This window comes from Myzus persicae, unplaced genomic scaffold (assembly GCF_001856785.1).
Source record: "Myzus persicae strain clone G006 unplaced genomic scaffold, MPER_G0061.0, whole genome shotgun sequence".
NCBI classification, from domain to species: Eukaryota; Metazoa; Arthropoda; class Insecta; order Hemiptera; family Aphididae; genus Myzus; species Myzus persicae.
In genome coordinates, this window is record NW_019100504.1 from 428,971 (window position 1) to 449,994 (window position 21,024).

The 21,024-nt window shown below is 28.6% G+C and overlaps 2 protein-coding genes across 4 annotated transcripts in view; both read left to right on the forward strand.

Annotated features, from left to right (window-relative positions):
- Positions 1-4,651, forward strand: part of LOC111028690 — a 69,529-nt gene extending 64,878 nt beyond the window's left edge. The window contains exon 15 of the mRNA XM_022307425.1: positions 2,833-4,651. Within this exon, the coding sequence (XP_022163117.1) occupies positions 2,833-3,323 (491 nt within the window). The 3' untranslated portion in view covers positions 3,324-4,651. The remainder of the gene's footprint in view (positions 1-2,832) is intronic.
- Positions 4,652-9,964: 5,313 nt separating this feature from the next.
- On the forward strand, positions 9,965-17,965 carry LOC111028748 (protein O-mannosyl-transferase 2). 3 transcript variants are annotated; one of them, XM_022307499.1, is made up of 17 exons: positions 9,965-10,246; positions 11,717-11,806; positions 11,864-11,948; positions 12,009-12,113; positions 12,189-12,297; positions 12,391-12,499; positions 12,582-12,741; positions 12,812-13,001; positions 13,084-13,193; positions 13,747-13,959; positions 14,111-14,262; positions 15,989-16,077; positions 16,354-16,502; positions 16,566-16,716; positions 16,781-16,921; positions 16,980-17,091; positions 17,153-17,965. In XM_022307499.1, the coding sequence occupies exons 1-17, from the start codon at positions 10,188-10,190 to the stop codon at positions 17,256-17,258; spliced, it is 2,130 nt and encodes a 709-aa protein (XP_022163191.1). In that variant the 5' UTR covers positions 9,965-10,187; the 3' UTR covers positions 17,259-17,965. The 3 variants fall into 3 exon arrangements, with proteins under 3 accessions (XP_022163191.1, XP_022163199.1, XP_022163183.1); XM_022307507.1 differs by having other exon boundaries at positions 13,105-13,193; positions 16,775-16,921; XM_022307491.1 differs by having other exon boundaries at positions 9,966-10,246; positions 16,775-16,921.
- The last annotated feature ends 3,059 nt before the right edge of the window (positions 17,966-21,024 follow it).

Consider the following 21,024-nt stretch of genomic DNA (forward strand, 5'->3'; position numbering starts at 1 on the left):
CTTTTTTGCTCGATAATAATTGTCAGTTGTATAGTCATTGACATACGCCCGACACAATATTATGTTATAATTTAATTTGAGATCTCTATTCTTCATAGTTTTATTTTTATTCAATATTTTGGGTGAGACACTGGGACACGTGCTCGGTTTTCCCTTGCCTCTTGCCCTCTGCCCCCTTGCCACCACTAGTCGAAGTGTGTCTAAGTATGGACAATTCCCGGGGATACAATGTGACGAGTAGGTGGAAATTCTCGGAAACGAGTGGGATCAGAAACGAATAAAAAATAATAACAATAATAATAACCCATCTCATAACACTAAATGAGACAATTATAATATGAGAGAGATAATAATTATTGTCCAAAACAGAAATACAAGCACAGTTGAGTACGTACATCACATATTACATAATAATAGTAAAATACAAAAATAATAGGTATCTACAAATACAGTGGTACAACTAATAATAATAATAATTTCATATAAATATTCAATTTTTCGATAAATTGTTATTTAAAAAAGCTAATATACTGTCGAAAATATTAAAAAAACAAAAACTTAGGTTTCAATTGATATATGTATATTATTATGAAACTGTGCTAGTAAAATTGATGAGTACCATTCATATATTATTTACTCAATGGTCCCATTACAATTATATTCTGATCTTTTATAACATTAATACAATAAATAAATAAATGAACAATTAGTATATAGTATAAAAACCAAAAAGCAATTTAATCCAATAAATAACTGTTAATAATAATTAAATTTAAATTGAATAGAATATTATTTATTGTTGTGGCTTGGTGGAGTGCTGTCAAGTTCACATGGGTTTGTCGTACGCTCTGAGCGTACGTACCTGCCGTCGTTGCTAGCACTCGGATGGGTGACCACTTTAGCAACACCCTCTTGCCACATATACACAAACAAGTGTTACAATCCTACCATAAAAACTACTGAACCTATACAAAGAATTGTCTACCTATACCTCCCTCACACCCAACAGTCTATATTGCTGTGGATTCCCCCTAAAAAATAAAAAATATTATTAATATTATTTATTGAAAAATCAGCTTTTTTATTCTTATAATTAATATTTTGAATTCTCAAAATCTTACTTTTAATAAATAGGGAAAAATGAATGACGAAAATGGGAGATACCAAAAATGTTTTTATAAACTATTAAATGATGCAATACAAATTCAAAATAATTAATTATATTATTAAGATATATCAAAATCCCGATTAGGACATGTCCTAGATACTCAAAGCACTAGACTCTTGTTCATATCCATATTATACCTTTTAACTAACTAATAGAGAAAATAAATGAGAAGCTTTACATTATACTGGTTATATGTTAGATGATATTTTGTTGGCGTTCCCGTAGTGTTACGATAACAATGAGTAATCAACAAAACATTTGTGTGAATTTTTAAAAACATTTTTCCTCGGGTTTCTCTCGGAATCTAAAGACTAATTTAAATGGATTAATCAGTAATTGAGTAATATATAGTATACACAGACATATTGGGACATACTCTGAACAAAATTACTGTTTCTTTTTCCAAAAATATCGACTATAGTCTATAGACTATATACACATACATTTATTATCTTGCTTATTATAACATGGGTACTTACTATAAGTAGTACTATAGTATAGGTACTTAACTATTAGATGAATAACTATCCTGCACTATTTATAATACCTAGTATTCTGGAATACAATTTGGAATATTATCAAAAATTAAAATATATGACATATTAACATAATAGGTAGGTATATACTATATAGTTATACTTATTAGTTATTACTTATATAGAAAATACATAAATCAAGAGACATGATAATCTATAATAACAAAAAATAATTTTTTTCAAAAATGGTCATTTAAGTACGATACAATATAAGTCTAGAATAACGAAGTTAGAGCTCTTTGAAGTTCACGATTTTCTGTTTTTTTTTCGCATGCGTACCTAAGCTATGGCAATACAATTATTGTAAGTATTGTACGTATGTAACCTTGTCAGTTGAAGTATGACTCCACGTTTGTCATACTAACAGCTCCGGTTGTATAACTCGAGGTTCTAGTGGCGTCCTACAAGCCTCTCTTGGGAGCAGACAATCCTTGAGTTTATATATAGTTGACTCAGTGGATACTTTCTGGCTCTCGGTGGGAGGGAGAGAGTTTAATGAGTGTAGACCTAAGATAAATACTGACTTGACCAGTAGTTTTACAAGTCCAAGCTACAAATTCTGAGTTCTGATTGCATCATCGATATTGCCTCGTTAAAATAGTAGGTTTCGAAAAAACATCACCCGATACAGTAGTTTCTACCAAAATATGTAGTTGGTGACACCCAGGTTTTAACACGAACCCTCCGAGCTTTCGCGATGTGCCTTGTAACTTGAGGCGTTCATTTTAATGTCCATCGAAAAAGATCTGCTTTTCAATATTGACACAGATGACTAGATGAGATAATCAACAAGGTAGCAAGTAGATCAAAAACATCAACAAAAAACTAGCGTAATAATGAATTAATTGGTAAAGCATAAACACACATTTTCATAGCTAAATCTATCTATGAGTTTATGAGTATTTAGAGTATAGTTTTTTTCAAATACATACCAACAGGTTTTCGGGGCCACAAAATGTATATTCCAATCCGTCCCCGCAGATAGGGGTGTACTAGATTAAAGATACGTTTTATAGGTATCGCGACGAACCGGGTTCAAATATAAAGTGCTTAACCCCGAAAATCGTTGTTTTAAGACTATAACAAGATATAATGTTATACTATTGTCACGTTATGTGTTGCGAGCAGAATGGTGGATAATGTTGAGCGGCGGTGGTGACGACGACGGCGATCGGTGGAGCAACGCGCCGAACGGTCGCGGCAAGAGCACCACGGCGACCGGCGTGATAGTGTTCGTCTCGGTGGCGGCGACATCGGCGATAGTCATCGCGGCGGCGTTTCTGTTGTGGAGGCGGCGGCGAGGCGGCGGCGGCAGATCGCCGACGATCACGGAAACCGCGGCCATGGCGTCCAACGACCTGACGGCGTGCGGCGGCGGCGGCGGCGGCGGCGGTGGAGACAAGACCGGCGAAAAACATTCGCTGCTCTCGCGGAGACCGCAGCAGCAGCAGCAGCAGCAGCGAAACGTCTACCCAAATCTGACCGGGTCGGACCGGGATCGCGATCCCGGCGATCCCGGCGACCCCGCGCCCGACATAATGATCCAACAAAACTACGGCAAACAGTTTTTGGTGTCGATCGTGAACCGCGGCATTCCCGGCCCCGAGAGTTGCGTGTGAACACGACAACCTGTTCAATGTATCATAACAATATTATAATAATTATAATATACCGGCGCTATACCTTGTTACCTTGTTTACTATATACATTATACACACATTATACATTCATGTATTATGAACACAGCAGTAATAATAATTATTACTATTATTATTATTATTATTATTATTATAGTACATAATTCGAAATCAATTACTATTTACTATTATCATTATTGTTATTATAAGTCTATGGTAATATTATGAGTAGCAATATTGGGGATGTATTTATGCTAAATACACATTTATTCCCCTACAGTCCCTAACACCGGTCCGGGCCGAAAACTGCAGATCGCATATTATTATTATACCATCGATCTACGTTTTTATCGGTCTATTATTGACGATCATTTCACCACACTATTGAAAAAAAAACAGAAAACTATAATAGTTTAATTTTTTTAAAGAAACTACAATCGTCAGGAATATACCTGCTGTAGTTTTATAGGTTTTTTCGACTCTGTAAACATTTTTTTGAGTTTTTTTTCAGCAACAATAATGTCAACGACCAATGTGCTAGTATATTATACCATACAGTAATCAGGAAATCCAAGAATTATATTATTAAATTATTTTTCATCGTATCGGAAACATAAAAATGCATAACCATCATTTAAACAAATGTATTATAAAATAGTATAATTAATTTGAATAATTTATATTAATGAACAATAACAATAATTGTTCAAAAAATAAAAATTATGGGTAATATGCTGTATTTTCTATAACAATTCTAACCAATTAACACATTAAAACTTCATACAACCAAGTGAAATTTGAAAGACTACAACCCCCTCTCCCGTAATCCCTTATGTAATTCCCTAAGTATCATAAAAAAATCCAATTGGTTAGCACATAATATTTTTTTAAATATTAATTTATAACACGCATTTTTTATCAACATTATAGAAATCTTACAAACAGCAGCAACAACTGCTGCTATAAATGAAATATAATATTGAAGTCATCTGTTATCTAATAATTATATTTTTCATTTAAAATGTATAGTATGTAAATAACGTATGATTCGTTCGCGGTTATATTTCTTTTTGATTTTAGCTAACACTTTTCTAATTTCTATTATCGTTTATCCATTTGATAATGTAACGTATTAGTTACTATGTTGTGGATGGGTGTATGGCCGTGTGGGATGTATGTATACTAACCAAGATGTGTAACAATTAACCCCTGACCACCCAAGTTAGGTTCGAATAATAATGAGAATGTATCGATGAAAATGATATGACATTATCTTGTGAGAAATTAAAAAAATATTTAAGGTAGACCAGCTAAAGTGGAGTGCAGAAACTTTCACTTTTCATAAATTTATTCAGCCCCAAAGAAAATATTAAAATTGCGCAATGGACCTATTATATACTTTTCGTATTAAATTTATATAACAATTTATTATTATGGTTACCAATTCTTTCCAAGTCTATTCAACATTGGAATTTAGTCATATTGTTATTTTATTTTAACCAATATTATTAAAACGTTTTATTTGTAAACGTTATAGTAAGTAATTAGTTTTAATTTAAATAATTATAATATATTAAATAATATTACACATAAATATTATGTGTGTGAGTGTCCGTGTTAAAATGTTGAATGTTAAATTTGTAATATTAAGTGTAAACCCAGACGTTATTTTACTAATTTTATTTAAACTATAGTCCTAATTAATGAAAAGTCATCTTTTACAGATCAGTTCTAATAAAATACTGTATATATTTAAATCGGTTATTCCTCTTTATATTATTTACCAATATATAATGTATATCTAAAAAAACTCAAGTAGGTAGTTAATTAAATCGGTTAATTGTTAAATATTAAATAAATAAAAAATATACTTATACCAGATGGTAAATAGAATTTTTGCATATTTCAGAATATTGTTTTTAGATACCTACTGATAATACTTTTAAAATATTAATATGCCCCCTATTTAATACTTATCAAGTCTATTATATTATGAATCTAAAGTTAAGCAAGTTTTTGTTATAATAATATACTATAGTATACCAACTATACTAACTGTTAAGGCCTTTAAAATAGATATTTCTTTTAAAAATCATATTCATATACTATAGATAGAAAAATTTATTTGAGTCAATCAACAATATTATACAGTATTATTAAAAACTAAAATCATAATCAAACATCACTTACAGCGTATTTCAAAATAAAAGTATACCATGTGCGTAGGTATAGGTACACGATAATATACAGCTAAACTTATGGAACTGATATCATAAATATTTTACCTATCTTGATTTATTTACATTTTACAAAAGAATTTTTCAAAAACCCCGTTTGTAAGTAAGCTGCTAAATGTGTGCATTACTCCAAAACATATAATATGACGAGTGAATATACGACATACGATTGCGTAAAAAATGTTTATACTTTGCCATAGGTACTACTATATATTGAACAGCGATTTGTATTGTGAAACATAATGTTGTTATTATTTAGACTTAGTTTAATAATATTGATGCGTTAAGGTTATTGTTACACAATTATACTATACTACTAGAGGTAACTAAATTATTATGTAAACCGTAACTGTAGTGTTAGTAAAATGTATTAAATCATAATGATTATTATTTATTAAAACAAAATTATAATAAATAAAATATTGTGTATATTTGTATATTTATTATTAAGATCAATAAAAAAAAGTGGCTAACGCTCTGCTGTAACCTACATAAGGTGTCTAGAATTTTAGCGGAGTCACCGTAATAGATGTGTTAATTTTGAAAAAAACCCAACAGTGATATAAATTACAATAATAGCGATATAAACATGTGTATATTATAAAATATACTAAATAATATGGCTAACGGACCATCTCCGCTTAGAATCACTCATCAACCACAATGGCCTACTCGATTTGAATGAATAAAAGTTGCTGAAAAGTCAGTCACTTTAAGCTGCTCACATTGTCTTTATTTAATAAACGACCTTTATATTGTTGTGTACCTAATTATCTGAAAATGACATTTTCGTTTTGGAAACGTTGACTATAGAAATGTCATTTTGTAAAGCCTTATTTATATAGCTATGCTATACCTTATACCCACAAGAATGTTGTAATAATCGAACTGTACAATCATGCCTGTTCCATAGGAGTATAATAGGGGGAGCTAAGGAGGCTATAGCCCCCACCCCACAATTATGTTAAGCCCCCTCAGAATTTGCAAGATGTTCCAGCAACGCCGTCGATACCAAGAGAAAAAAAAAGCGGGTAAGTGGATGTCGCTCTGCTGTACAGTAAGTTACAAGTGGGTCACTGTATAATGGATGGAATTAAATTTGAATTCAATGATACAATATCATTGTATAAGAAAAATGATTCTGAGTGGAGACGGTATGTCAGTCTTTGTTTAAGACATATTACATACTTATCTATGGTATTAAAAAAATAATTGACTTAATCGTAATATTAAACTGTAGATTGTATAGATAGGCCATATTTTGATTTTTTTGATTCTTCAGTTTCATATTATACCGACGAATAATATTTTTAAATTACAACAAAATAACCAAAATCGTTACTACTGATTTTAATATGTAATTTCGTCCAAATTTGAATTTAAAATGTCTGTAAAAAATAACTGTGTTTATGTATTTTGTAGATTTTTTGGTTACAGTATGAACTATTTATGAGAATCTTTGTTTTAAATTTTCAATCCTTAGTTATAAAAACTGAACATTTTATAATTTTTAATTACAGTGATTAATAATTTTCGAGATTTTGATAAATTTTGTCAAAATTCGAATTTTAAATGCTTATTAAAAAAAATTGTGCCTATGTATTTTAAATATTTTACAATTGCTATTGTAAAAATATATCAGGAGCCTTGTATTAAATTTTCAAGCTTTTNAATCGTATCAATTATTCTCCATCCTATTATACTTGTTTATATCGTATGGCTTATTAGTAACATGCTACACATTACACATTTTCTATTTTGATAAAAAACCCATGTTCGAAGTCGCTCTGCTGGATAATAAGTATCGAGTGTATCTCGGCAAGTGGGTACCGCTCTGCTGTACCTCTACATAAGTTGTCAAATGGATCATTGTATAATTATATAATAAAAACGATTCTGAGAGTATACGGTATGTCAGCCCATATTACTAAGTATATTTTACGATATTATTATTGCTATTAAAGTAATTTATTTTACTTTAAGTATTCAGTAATACAGTAGATTGAATTGATTTTTATCGAAAATATTATATTTTAAAATATCATTATTCTGTATTTGTGTCAACTGTATTGTGAAAAGTCTTGTGAAATCTTGTATTACATTTTCAAATCTTAGATAATAATAGAAAGTTTTTTATACATTTTCAATTCAAAATAATCCAGTATTCACAAATGTTCTTAATTTTGACGAATTTTACCAACATTTTTTTTTTTTAGGATGCTCATAAAAGAATATTGTGGATTTACATTTTACACTTAACTTTTTTTTTCAATTCTACTAAAGAGTCAAAATATTTTGAAAATTGTACCATGTATAAAAAATGATAGTATAAAATCTCTGTGAAAATTGGATGTATCTACAGTTATTATTTCTAGAATTACCTACACTAAAAAAATAGATTTTGCTGGTGTTTTTGATTTTCTAGACAGTTTTGAAAACTAATGGAGATCTTTTACCAAAAGTTCCAACTAGATTCACTTTCCAATCAGAAAAGTTGCTGTTGAAGAAAATCGAAGCAGTTTTACTGTCCTAAAAGGTGATGACAGACACAAAAAAAAATTTTAAAAAAAATAAAAAAACACACATCATTGTAAAATCAATACATTCATCGTTCCACTCAGAATCTAAAAAGATTATAGCCCTCTAAATAAATTCTTCACTCTACGCTTAGCTATGGTCATTCAACACGTCACACTGACTTAAATCAAACTAATGAATGATGGTCAGCCGTCAGGCCATTCCTATACCCGTGTATTATTATATAGTAGCTACAGGGCAATTATTGACTATTATTACCATTTAGGTACGAGGAGCGGCTCAAGACAAGTGCTAGCAGTGTGGGAAACTAAATTAACTACCATGATTTGATATACAGTTTGGGGCAGAAGAAAAATTAAATGTTGAAAAAATAACTTGTATAATTACGTCGGATAGTTCCACGTATGTATTTCCAAAACATTTAATTAATAACGCGTCAGTACTAAAGTATTTACGGGATAAAAATTGAAAATTTATATTTATTTTTATTGAGCATATAGTTATAAAACACTGAATAGCTAGGTGATATTATCTATAAAAATCAATTATATATTTAGGTATATATTATATAGGTACTAAGTTTAGTTCAAATTAAACAGTTTTTTTATTTTCCTGAAAAATTTGTGAAATGGAGATAGGTACCCAAATGTTGTTTACTTGTACCTACCTGTTTAATGAGTAATGACTAAGAACATTCTGGTTACACTTTACAGCACCTAAAAGTTTAGTTAACTAGGACAACTATGTATGTAGGTATGTAGTTTTTTGAAATATTGTAAACTAGGCCCGAGGAAAGAAAATGTTCAAATGGCTTAAAATAAATATAATATTGGTTTTTTAGGTAAAAAATGATTGACGTGTAAACTGGCTTGATTAAAAATAATATATGATTAGAACTTTTCATATCTAATTAATAATTATCTTACAACATTTTTGAGATACATTTAGCATTGCCCAGATGACACAGGTGATTCTCATTATCCTCCAAAAATTATTTCGCTTAATTTTGATTTTCATATTATTAACAAGTATGCACATTTGTTATCGCAGAATGAAATTATATAATATATGTAATTATAAATATGTATAAATAATAATTTTCTCGTATAGCTAAGGAACACCCTATTGTATATGTATACGTTACATATTACGTAGGTAGGTACCTACTTATTTACTATTTTCAGATGAAATTATGTTGTGCTTGTTGTATTTTATCTGTAAAAATTATCGGGCTGAATTTACAATCGATCATTTTTATAAACTGAAATTTCCTAGCAGAGTTCACAACCAAAAAGGTAATAGCAGGCCTAGTTTACATTTGCTCAATTTGTGTGTGCTTAACAATATAGGTAGATAATGACGGACGATGGTTGTCAATATTTTTGAAAACAATTTCAGCTGTTCTACAAATATTGTACAGTTAACACAAGTATAATTTGATATTATGGTATTTTAAGATGTTATAACCATTGGAAAACATTTTTTTGAACTCTGCACCGCCACGTTGGCTGATTACACGTCGTATAAATCAGTACCTAGGTAGGACGTAAGTACCTACCTATTTACCAGATTAGAAAATCTACTTTATTGAATACCTCAACAAAAATATCATAACCCAACAAAATGTATTTGAAACTCGAGTATCTTATTTCGGTATTTAATTTTGGACACATGAACTTCATATCAATGAACCTAATACCTATACAAAGTTCAGACTTGTATGAATTCATGCAACAGGCTGTATTATAAACTACAATAATAATTTCGTATTGGTATCTGTGATGTACCCAGTGACGTTTCACAATGTACCGTTATGACGTTATCACAATCGTGTGATAAGCGACGATTTTTAAAATGTTGACATAGATTGTAGGTGCCTGATTATCTAAGTACCACAATTTACTGTCTACAGTCTTCTTGTAAATTGTATATTTTATTATTTAAGTATTATTTTATTTTGTGTCACGATTCAGTTTAGTACACACCTATTTTTTACAATGCTAACATTTTTTAGAACCTAAACGATCTCAAAGTTAATCTTTTACCAAACATAGTTTGTGTCATAAAAACCATGGCACCATCTACGACAAAAAAGGCAGTTCATTCATCGCAAACTGATGAATCCAAAGGGTAAGTACTTCAGGTTTCTAATGTTTGACATTAATGGCTGTTTCGATATTATCGTCTGACATACAATGACTAATTGACCTGGTGTTTATTTTACCTATTGTGTCAATGTTCACCGATAGATTAATTTAATCACTGTCCAAAACTTAAGATATTATAAAATGTAGATGTATTGTGTATGTAAGTATTTACAATTGTGTAACAACATTTTTTACACAAAATGTATTACATATTAAAGTAAATAATTTCACATAGTACCTACTAAGTTTTTGTTATTACAAATTAAGTATCAATAACACCTTGATTGTGTATGATTGAAACCAAACAATTTTTACAAAATATGTAAGCTTATATTATTATATCATAGCTTAAAATCATACTAGAATTTTGTACACAACTTACCTATCACATTTCTGAAATTAAATTATATCCATTAACAAGTTAGATGTGTTCATGTTTATAGTTTTTTTTCTGTGTACATAATATAACCTGATTTTTTTTCTGTGATAACAACTCATAAACAGTTTATTACATAACTATTAATTTTTATTAGAGAAAAATCATATTAATTCAAAACATTTTTTGATATTGTTGAATAAACATAATACAGTGAAACCTCTCTTAACGGTCACCTTGAATTAGTGGACAATTCTCAATAACGGACAAAATTTTCGGTTCCGCCATAGTACTGTTGAAAATAATGGATAATTCTCTTCTGAATAACGGCCGCGGACAGGTTTAGGTAGTCAGAAGTGTTTAGATATATCTAAATAACGGGCAGCTATCCAACAAATATGAACTCATTGTACATAGAATACAATATGTACAGTGACAATATTGTGATGCATTTTCATTGTCAATAGTTAACCAACTCCAGTCTAATTTTGAGGAAATTGCAATACAAGAAAAAAACAAACTAAAATTTCAGATTTTTTTTTCAATAAGTAATTTTGTATAATATATTTTGTTACATCTAAATAATTGTAATAAATTATTATGTTATGATAAACCTAAAGTAAGATATTTTTTAAAAGTCAATAAAATTTAAATTTTCAGACATAAATACATACATATTATTCTATTAATTTTTCCCAATAGCAGAAAATTTTGTTGGTCCTGTGAGTGTCTGCTATCTAGATGTTTTACTGTATTTTATAAAATTTGAAAATTAACAAATAGTTACAAAAATTCAATTGGTTAATGGTTATTGCGCTTCCTTGTAGCCTCTGATACATGATGATTCGATGATGACTAGTTCATAGATACCTCATCATGAATATATTTAATATTTTAAAATCATCATATTACATATTTGCTTAAAAATATTTTAATATTATTAAATAAAAAACATGAGTGAGATACCCATACACATTTTTAAAATTAAAAAAAATTTTAATTAAATATTTATAATTTATTTTATTTATGTCATATCTAAATGACACAAAATTGTATTAATCTAAATATTATTTTTAGTGATTCAAAATGGTGGATAGTGCTTATACTATTAACAGTTCTTTCATTTGGTACTCGATTACATAAAGTTGACGAGCCAGATCATGTGTGGTATGTACTTCTATTTTCTGTTAAATATTGCCGTTGTTTACTATTTATATTATTTAGTTGGGATGAAACGCATTTTGGAAAAATGGGAAGTTGGTATATAAATAGAACTTTTTTCTTTGATGTGCATCCTCCATTAGGCAAGGTAAGTTTCAATTTTATTTTACAATTCATGTACCATACTAATTAATTACAAAATGTATAGATGTTGATAGCTTTATCTGGAGTCTTAACTGGATATAATGGTAGTTTTCCGTTTGAAAAACCAGGAGACAAGTATGAAGGAGTCAATTACGTTGGAATGCGAGAGGTTTACCAATCATTTATAGAAATGAAAATAAAATATTTATTACTATATAATTTCTAATAAATATGCCATTTTTAGTTTTGTACAATTTTAGGTGGAGCTTTAATACCATTCACTTTTATATCTATTTGGGAAATGACACATTCATTAAATGCGGCAACTTTATCAGCTTCTTTAGTTTTATTCGGTGAGTATAATTTACTAAGAAAATGTTTTAAAATATTACTTATTATATAATATATTGTTGAAGACCATTAAACATTTTATTTTATTTTTTCAGACGTTGGAACATTAACATTAACTCAATATATTTTGCTCGATCCCATACTGTTGTTCTTTATGTTAGCATCATTTGTAGGTATTTGCAAATTTCGGTCCTCTGCTTTATAGTAAGTTATGTATTCTATTTTGATTTGTTTTTTTAAATGTTTATTTTTTCAACATTAATCTCTATATCTTAAATAATTCCAGTGAATTTAGAGTTAATTGGTGGTTTTGGTTAATATTTACTGGTGTAACTATGGCCTGTTGTGTATGTGTTAAGTTTGTTGGATTATTTCAAGTGACATTCGTTGGATTGATGACAATAGTTGATCTATGGTTTATACTTGGAAAACTTTCAAAACCCATAGTAATATATAAATATATTAAATATTGTATAACATCAAGCTTTACATAATTATTATTTTATTTTAATTTAGAGTTATACTGTGAAACATTTTGTAGCAAGGTTTGTTTGTCTTATAATTTTACCAATATTAGTGTATGTTGGATTTTTTTACATACATCTATTTATACTCAATAAAAGTGGTAATGGCGATGGATTCTATAGTTCTGCTTTTCAATCAAAATTACAAGGCAATTCATTACACAACGCTAGTATGCCAAAAGGTTGTATACATAATATATATAATATATAATATATTTATTTCCAAATGAATGGAGTTAATATTTTGATTTTATAATATTTTAGATGTATCATTTGGGGCAATAGTAACATTAAAAAATCATAGAACAGGTGGTGGATATTTACATTCACATTGGCATCTTTATCCAGAGAATGTTGGGGCAAAACAGCAACAAGTAAGAAAAATTCTAAGTATTATAATCATAGGCCCAATGTGGAAGAGAGGGCTCAATCCCCTCTGAGTAATATGGAGCTTTTCTGGAAAGGCTACCTACTAAATATTAAATAAGTTAATGCATTTTGAAACATAAGTTAATATTATCATCTATGGTGGACGGTAAACGACATATTAGGCGGTTGATGTAGTTTATTATAGTTCTTTCAATTAACCATAGTCCTTATACTCATTGACCTTAAACTAGTCATTAAAAGATAGTGTTTTTGGTTTCTTAGTAGATCATAGGAAGATGATATTGGTGAATGTGTAACAAATTCAGTTTATGTAGTATGTACAACTTGTATTACAAACAATAATATTAATCTCAAAAAAAGTATTTGAAATTTTAAGTTGCTTAATAATTAAGACAATTTTACTTATGCATAAATACTAAGCTGTTATTAATTTTTTATCTCTGAAATTTGCATTAAAAAAACTCTAATAGTCTATGGTTTTAATACATTTGGTGGAATTGTGCAGATATAATATATTTTATTTTTTTCTTCAATTAGATAACTACATATGCGCACAAGGATGAAAACAATCGATGGTTAGTAAAACTTTACAATGATGATGAAAAAATAAGTATCAATGACACTGTAAGATATATAAAACACGGAGACATGATAAGACTGGAACATGTACCAACAAGGCGAAATTTACATTCACACCGCGAACCTGCTCCTATAACAAAAAAACATTATCAAGTTACCGGTTATGGAGAGGTAATTTTCTAATAACACTGAAAACAATATTTTTACTATTTGAGTAGAAAAGAGTAATGAATTAATATAAGTTATAAATTAAATTATAATATTGGTTATTATGTTCTTAAAAATACCAAATAATTACTAATTCTCAATTATATTCTTTTAGAATGGTACTGGTGATTACAATGATGTTTGGAAAGTATTTGTTGATGGTGGTTCAGATGGAAATGTAGTCTCTGCAGTAACAAGTAAAATCAAATTAGTTCATGTTCTTCAACATTGTGTGCTCACCACGAGCAACAAGCAATTGCCTAAATGGTAACTTATCTTTTTTATTTAATTATTAAATAATGATTTTTAATGAGAAGCTTTACTAAATGAGTTTACTAGCAATGTTATTTTCAAAATTACAAGAATTACAAGTATTATAGGTTATTAACGTATGTAGTGTAATTATTTTCCCCAGTCTATTTTTAATATTCTCTAAAAAAATTTTGTGAATTGTCCATACTTAAGTAAGTAATGCCATCTTTTAATTATTATCTCACAATCACAAAAACTTTATGCATTACAAAAATTAAAAATTAATTTATTTTATACATTACAATCATTAATATTTTACTAAAGAAAAGGTTTTATAATTTCCAATATAATAATTAGGGTTTGGAAGTTATAGGAGTTGCATATTGTTATATATATCTAAGCTATACAATGTTGAGGTAAAAAATAATTAAAATGCACATTTTATCGATTTTAAAGAAAAAAGTGCATATTTCTTGGTTTTCATACGCCTATCAGGCATTTTTAAAGTTTTTTCTTTATAAAACCTTATATTTTAAATAATCTTGTACAATAATACACTAATAACACCCAAAACGAGTGTCATATAAAACTCAATATTATTGAGTTATTTCTTATTATCTTAAGCTACTACTAATTTAACTGACAAAGGTGAAATTCGCATTAAATCATTAATATGGCTAATATGTCAAAATACTTTCTTATCATGAATAAGCTCTGTAAGTATTCAAGTTGAACACAATTGACGTTTGACAGTTGTGTGTCCTGATGTACCGTTTGTAGTGCATATTCTTTCAATATTTTACCTTATACACTTGTCGGATTTTATAATAAAAGTTTATTTTATTTAAATGCCAAAAAAACATTAATTTCCGAAAATATTTAAGAGAATATGGAGAAATGTATATTCTTGTCTGATGGTGATATTCTTTAAGCGCAATATCTCAGTTCTCAATACTATAATTTTTCTTTGTTTATTAATAAAATAATAAATGATAAATAATAATTAATAAGGGATAACGACATTATGTTTTTGAATAATGATCTTTGAAAATATTTTACATTTTTTTGTGCATATTTTGCTTTTTTTTGTTCCTATAACTTCTGAACCCTAATAATAACAAACATTACGTATTAAATACAATTATGTTACAAAATATTATATTGACAAAAAACCGAACATTTACAGCCCTTGCAGGTCTATTACGACTACCCAATTTTCAAATATTTATTATTCTAAGTAGGGAGTGGATTCCAATGCAAATTAAATTTTTTTCTGAATGTCTCAAAACATTGCTTTCTAATCACACATTTTTTTCATATATCAGAGAATTAAAAAATGAAACTTTTATTTGGCATTTTTTGATATTTTTAGGTTTTTAAGTCATTTTCCTTTACTTTTATACTATGCTTCTTAGTGTTATCAGAAAGGTTGATAACATTTATTTTGATTTCCTCCTTGAAAAAAAAATTCATATTTCTACCTTCAAAACACATTAAGTGTATTAGTGCTTATACACTAGGTTATTATTTGCTTATGTCCCAATCTTCAGAAATGCTGCGATTAATTACCGTGTAGGCCACTTAATGGTTTAACCGTTTGTACCAGATAAATACAATGCTGGCTTTTTAAAGTTTTTTTTTATTAGTGCATAAGATTGTATGTATTTAAGTATTTTTGTTATTTTTTAGAGCATTTAAATCCGCTCTCTAATTATAAGTATGTTTTTTATTTTACTTTAAGGGCATTTGAACAGCATGAAGTCACATGCAGTCCAAATCTAAGGGATACAAATTCATATTGGAATGTCGAGGATAACATAAATCCGAAACGTAAGTTAAAGTATTATTTCATTAGAATCTGTTTAATTAATGTATATCAGTGGTTCTCAACTTCTTTTGGTTCACGGTACACTATTGTACATTAGAAGTTTTTACAGCACACACGCGCTTGACAACCACAACAACTTCGGTAAATAGTTTTCGCCACATGCCTACATAGGTATAACATTTCTAACGGCACACAGGTTGAGAACCACTGATGTATATACTTTTAACTATAGAAAAAAGAAAGGACCACTTATTATATTATTTTTCTATTTATTTTAGTTCCAAATGTCAGTTTTGAAGTATATTCCCCAAATTTCTTTGCCAGATTTATTGAATCACATGCTGTTATGTTCCAAGGGAATGCTGGTCTAAAACCAAAGGAAGGAGAAGTAACTTCTAAGCCATGGCAATGGCCAATAAACTATAAGGTATTATTTTTTTTATACATTCAATTCTTTATTTATATATAATATTCATTTATAATATTGCAGGGACAATTCTTTTCTGGTAATAACTATAAAATTTATTTGCTTGGAAACCCAGTTATATGGTGGGGAAATATAGTGGTTATGGTACTGTACAATTTAATTTCAATTTGGAAAGCCATAATCAATAAACGAAGGAGTAACCAAAATGAAGCTGGTGAGCCTGAAACTAAATTTTCCACTTCTTTATAAATTAAGTATTTTTCAAATTACAGTTTCAGATTCTAAACAACAGTTACTCACCTCTTGTAACTGGCTATTTATTGGATGGGGACTACACTATATACCGTTTTACGCCATGGGAAGGGTCTTGTACTTCCATCACTATTTTTCAGCATTTTTATATAGTTCAATGTTAACAGGTTAGTATAGGATAAAATAATAAATAGACCATAAAAATTAATAAATGGTACAACTTAGGTGTAACTATCAGTTATTTATTGGAAATAATAAAGACATCTAAGCCAACCCTTATTCGGAAAACAATTTATGATGGACTCATCGGATTCATATATGCATCTGTCATTTTTAGGTAAATGTTATTCAAAACATTTTAATTTACCCATTTTAAGTTTGTTTTATGTATTTTCCAGTTTTTATCTATACTCTCCTCTTGCTTATGGTATGTCAGGACCAGTTTCAACAGAACAAAATAGTACAATGTTTGGATTACGCTGGCTTGACTCTTGGGAATTCTAGAACATCACTACTCATACAAGACTGTAATATTATTATTGTATTTAATTTATTTACTTATGAACAATTTTTATTTTTGTTATAATTTTCATATAATTATATTTTTATATAATTAGTCAATTTATACAGTATTATTTTTTACAAATATATTTTATTTAGTTTTGTCGAGTTTATTTTGTTATCATTAAGATGAATGTAATTTTTAGTCTCACATTTTAGACATTGTAGGATGAAATTGAGTCTATAATGACTGTATATTGTATGTAATTTGACTTCTATATCCTGACACGATGGTGAGTAAACAACATTTTAATTCAAATTTTGCTGCCTGTCATGTCTCATATTTCTTGTCAACCAACAATCTATCTGTCCACCAACGCCCCAACCAGTATAGGACAGACATTTGCTGGCTTTTACCGTACATGAAAAGATGAACACTACTGGCCGCTCACGTTCTCAATCATAATACCATTGTCTGTTGTTTTTCTTTTCTCTTAGTTACGGTACACTACCTGTGAGGATTTCTTTTTTATTAATTTCTTTTGTTGCCATTTTGCAAAGACATTTAATTATTTAAAGTTCGATATCACCGACCCCTATACTTGTAACTTACATGGGTGTTAAATAAGGGGCCAAAGTGAGGGTGTAGTCCCTTAAAATTCACAAGTTATAATATAAAAGTTAATTTTTATTTTTTAAAAAGTCATCGGGTGCTTTTGTATCAGAAAAAATATTGAAATATTGGATATTAAGACCTATGTTAACAATTATTAATAAAATATATAAAATTAAATACTTATGTGTTATGTGTTATTTCTTATATAAATTCTTACCAAACATTTGGTAACTAAAATTAAATTTTTCCTCACTGCACCAATTTTTTTCCTCGTATAAATAAATAAAATATTCAAAATCTACCCACTTGAAACAAATATAATTAAGGGGATTCGATACCGTCATTTTCTGTTTTTGTCTAACACACGCGTGACATAGTAATTTAGACGTGTTTTTTGCCAAATATACCAATTGATCTTATGAAGCGATAAGAATTCAAAAAACAGATTTGAATTTATAGTCAAGTCTACTTGAAATCGACTTTCCCACATTTATGATTTTTTGATTTTAACTTCTCCGAAAATTGAAATACAAACATTTTTAAATGCTCTTTTTTAATATGACATTTTTAGGAATTTGGGGAATAATATCAAAAATGTGGGAAAATCAATTTTAAGTAGACTTAACGACAAATTCAAATCTGTTTTCAGATTTATTATCGCTTCATTAGATCAATTGGTATATTTGGCAAAAAACACGTCTAAATTGCTATGCCACGCGTGTGTTAGACAAAAACAGCAAATGGCGGTATCGAATCACCTTAAATCAAATAATAAGGGTTTGTGATTTAGATTTTATTTTCATTGTTTAAATTTTAAAATGCTGAACAATAAGATAACCTGCATTACATTTTTGAAATAATTTTTTAATATGGTACATACAGGACAGATTATCCAAAATACAAGATAAAACTACAAAAGTGTTATTTTGAACCTTTTTTCGGGTCGCCTAGATGCTGAAATTGTTCGGAATCATATTCTTGTTGAAAATATCCTGTTGGATACATTATACATATTATGTTGTTGGAAATTTGAAATTGTACTACTTCATTAGAAATATACATTTATAGTTTTATTTTTTTTTTATTCATAGATTGAATGATGCTGTGATAGAACTATACCATTTTAATATTTAGGTACCTATCTATGTCAAATGTTTTTTTATTTCAGTCAAGTGTTTGACCTAATATTGAGTATTTTAGTATTAACAGCAGCCCAATTGAAGTAATTTGTTTTAGTCAAGGATGAGACGTAGTTAAGATAAGACTATTTTTTAATGATATGACATATTATTCAAAGAACTATATGTTATGAAATTAGGCATGGCTAAATAACTAAATTTAGCCATGAAATTAGGCAGTAATCATTTGAAATTCAAGAGTGGTGCGTTTCTTTATACTTATTATTAAGTACTTTATTATTACCAAAGCGGCAAAGCACCTATATTTACCTATAGCAGAAGTACTCAAACTATGGTATGAGTACCACTAGTGGTACGCGGAAGTCTACATGCCGGTATGCGAAAGGCCACAAAGTGATAGAACGGAGATTAAATAAATAAATATTTTAAATAGTGTTTGAACATGGTCACATGGAAATAGACATAAGTGGTACGCGGAAAAAAAGTTTGAGAACCGCTGATGTACAGGAATTAGATAAGTACTGGGTACCTACGCATTTAAAGCTTGTCACATTTTAAAAAAAGGAGATTTGTTTCAAAGTCGATAGCGCTTTACACAAATCTAAAAACTAAATATTAATAATTAATTAGATTGACCCTATCACTTTCCACTAAAAAGCACATGTCTCTATTCACTATTGCTCTGTGTAGTGAAGTATATCAATTAAGTGACTGATTTGGAGATTATTGCTGGGTTGTGAGAAAAATTAATTAGATAATTTAATGGATCCAAAAAAATTCATGGGCTATTAAATCATGCTTGAGGGGCCGTTGGATCACTATTAATTCAATTAATATCTAGTGGCTGTTCATGCAAGTATGCAACTCGGCATATGTCCCGTGGATTCTATGCATGGAACAGAGACTATTATACAATCATAGTATACTACCGGCATAAGTGTAGTGTGAAGAATTTATTTAGGGGGCTAAAGCCTTTTTTTCCTTGTGGATAGCTCTAAGAATAATTTCTGAGATTTTGGTCAACAACTGTAGAGTTTCACCTAGTTTTTGATTAGGTATATATTTTACTTTACAGATATACAATTGGTTTTAAAATACAATTTCTTTAGGCGAGACAATGTGATGAATTATTTTAATACATCTGACCGAGTAATCAACGGCAACCATTTATTATAAATATAAGCAAATTTTCAATTCCCATCTTGAATCTCAAAATCCTTATGCATGACACCTTTAAAATACAAATTTTCGAAAATCCTTTATTATAATTCTAAGTATTTTGATTTGAATATGTTCCAACAGTCAGCGCAAGCCAAATATACCCGATACTTGGTCACAACATATCTAGCCAGCATAAAAAAGTATTATAAGTAAGTAATAACTATAAGTGTTATAAATGCAATTTTTTTTTATTTTAACTTATTTAAATGATAAAAAAACAATTTATCAATAATTAATAATATTACAATAATTAATACAATAAATAACAATAGGTATATATAGTTGTAATTCACTACAATTATACACATAGGCATTATATTATAGAATATAGATACAATAGTTAATAAATATAAAAAAGATCATGAACAATAGATTCATCACATTATATTTGGTACTTTCAAACAGAAATAAATAAATTTAAAATAAAAAATTTTTGGTCAGCATTGCTTTTATACAATAATAAAAAAATAAATAAATAAAGAGACAGAATAGAACTTCAATATCAAACAAAAACAGTAACAAAATCATAACCATGAATCATAACAGTTAATGTGAAAACAAATAAAGCATGGATAAGTAAAATATACTGAACACTTGACTAGTATGTTAACTAAAAACTACTGAAACATAAAACATATTATATGTATATCAAAATATAAAACAAATTTATACGGAATAACAAATACTTAATACGTTTCCAGAAGTATTTGCAGAAAAACTAGGACTTGATAATGATGAAGAAAAAGAAAAAAACATTTATTAAAGAATATATCGTACAATTCATATAATACCA

Bases quoted from the DNA above. Each gene is read 5' to 3' on its own strand.
- LOC111028748 (XM_022307491.1), top strand. From the start codon at position 10,188: ATGGCACCATCTACGACAAAAAAGGCAGTTCATTCATCGCAAACTGAT. The intron at 12,114-12,188 runs GTTTACCAATCA...TGCCATTTTTAG, and splicing joins ATTACGTTGGAATGCGAGAG to TTTTGTACAATTTTAGGTGG. The intron at 17,092-17,152 runs GTAAATGTTATT...TGTATTTTCCAG, and splicing joins TATGCATCTGTCATTTTTAG to TTTTTATCTATACTCTCCTC.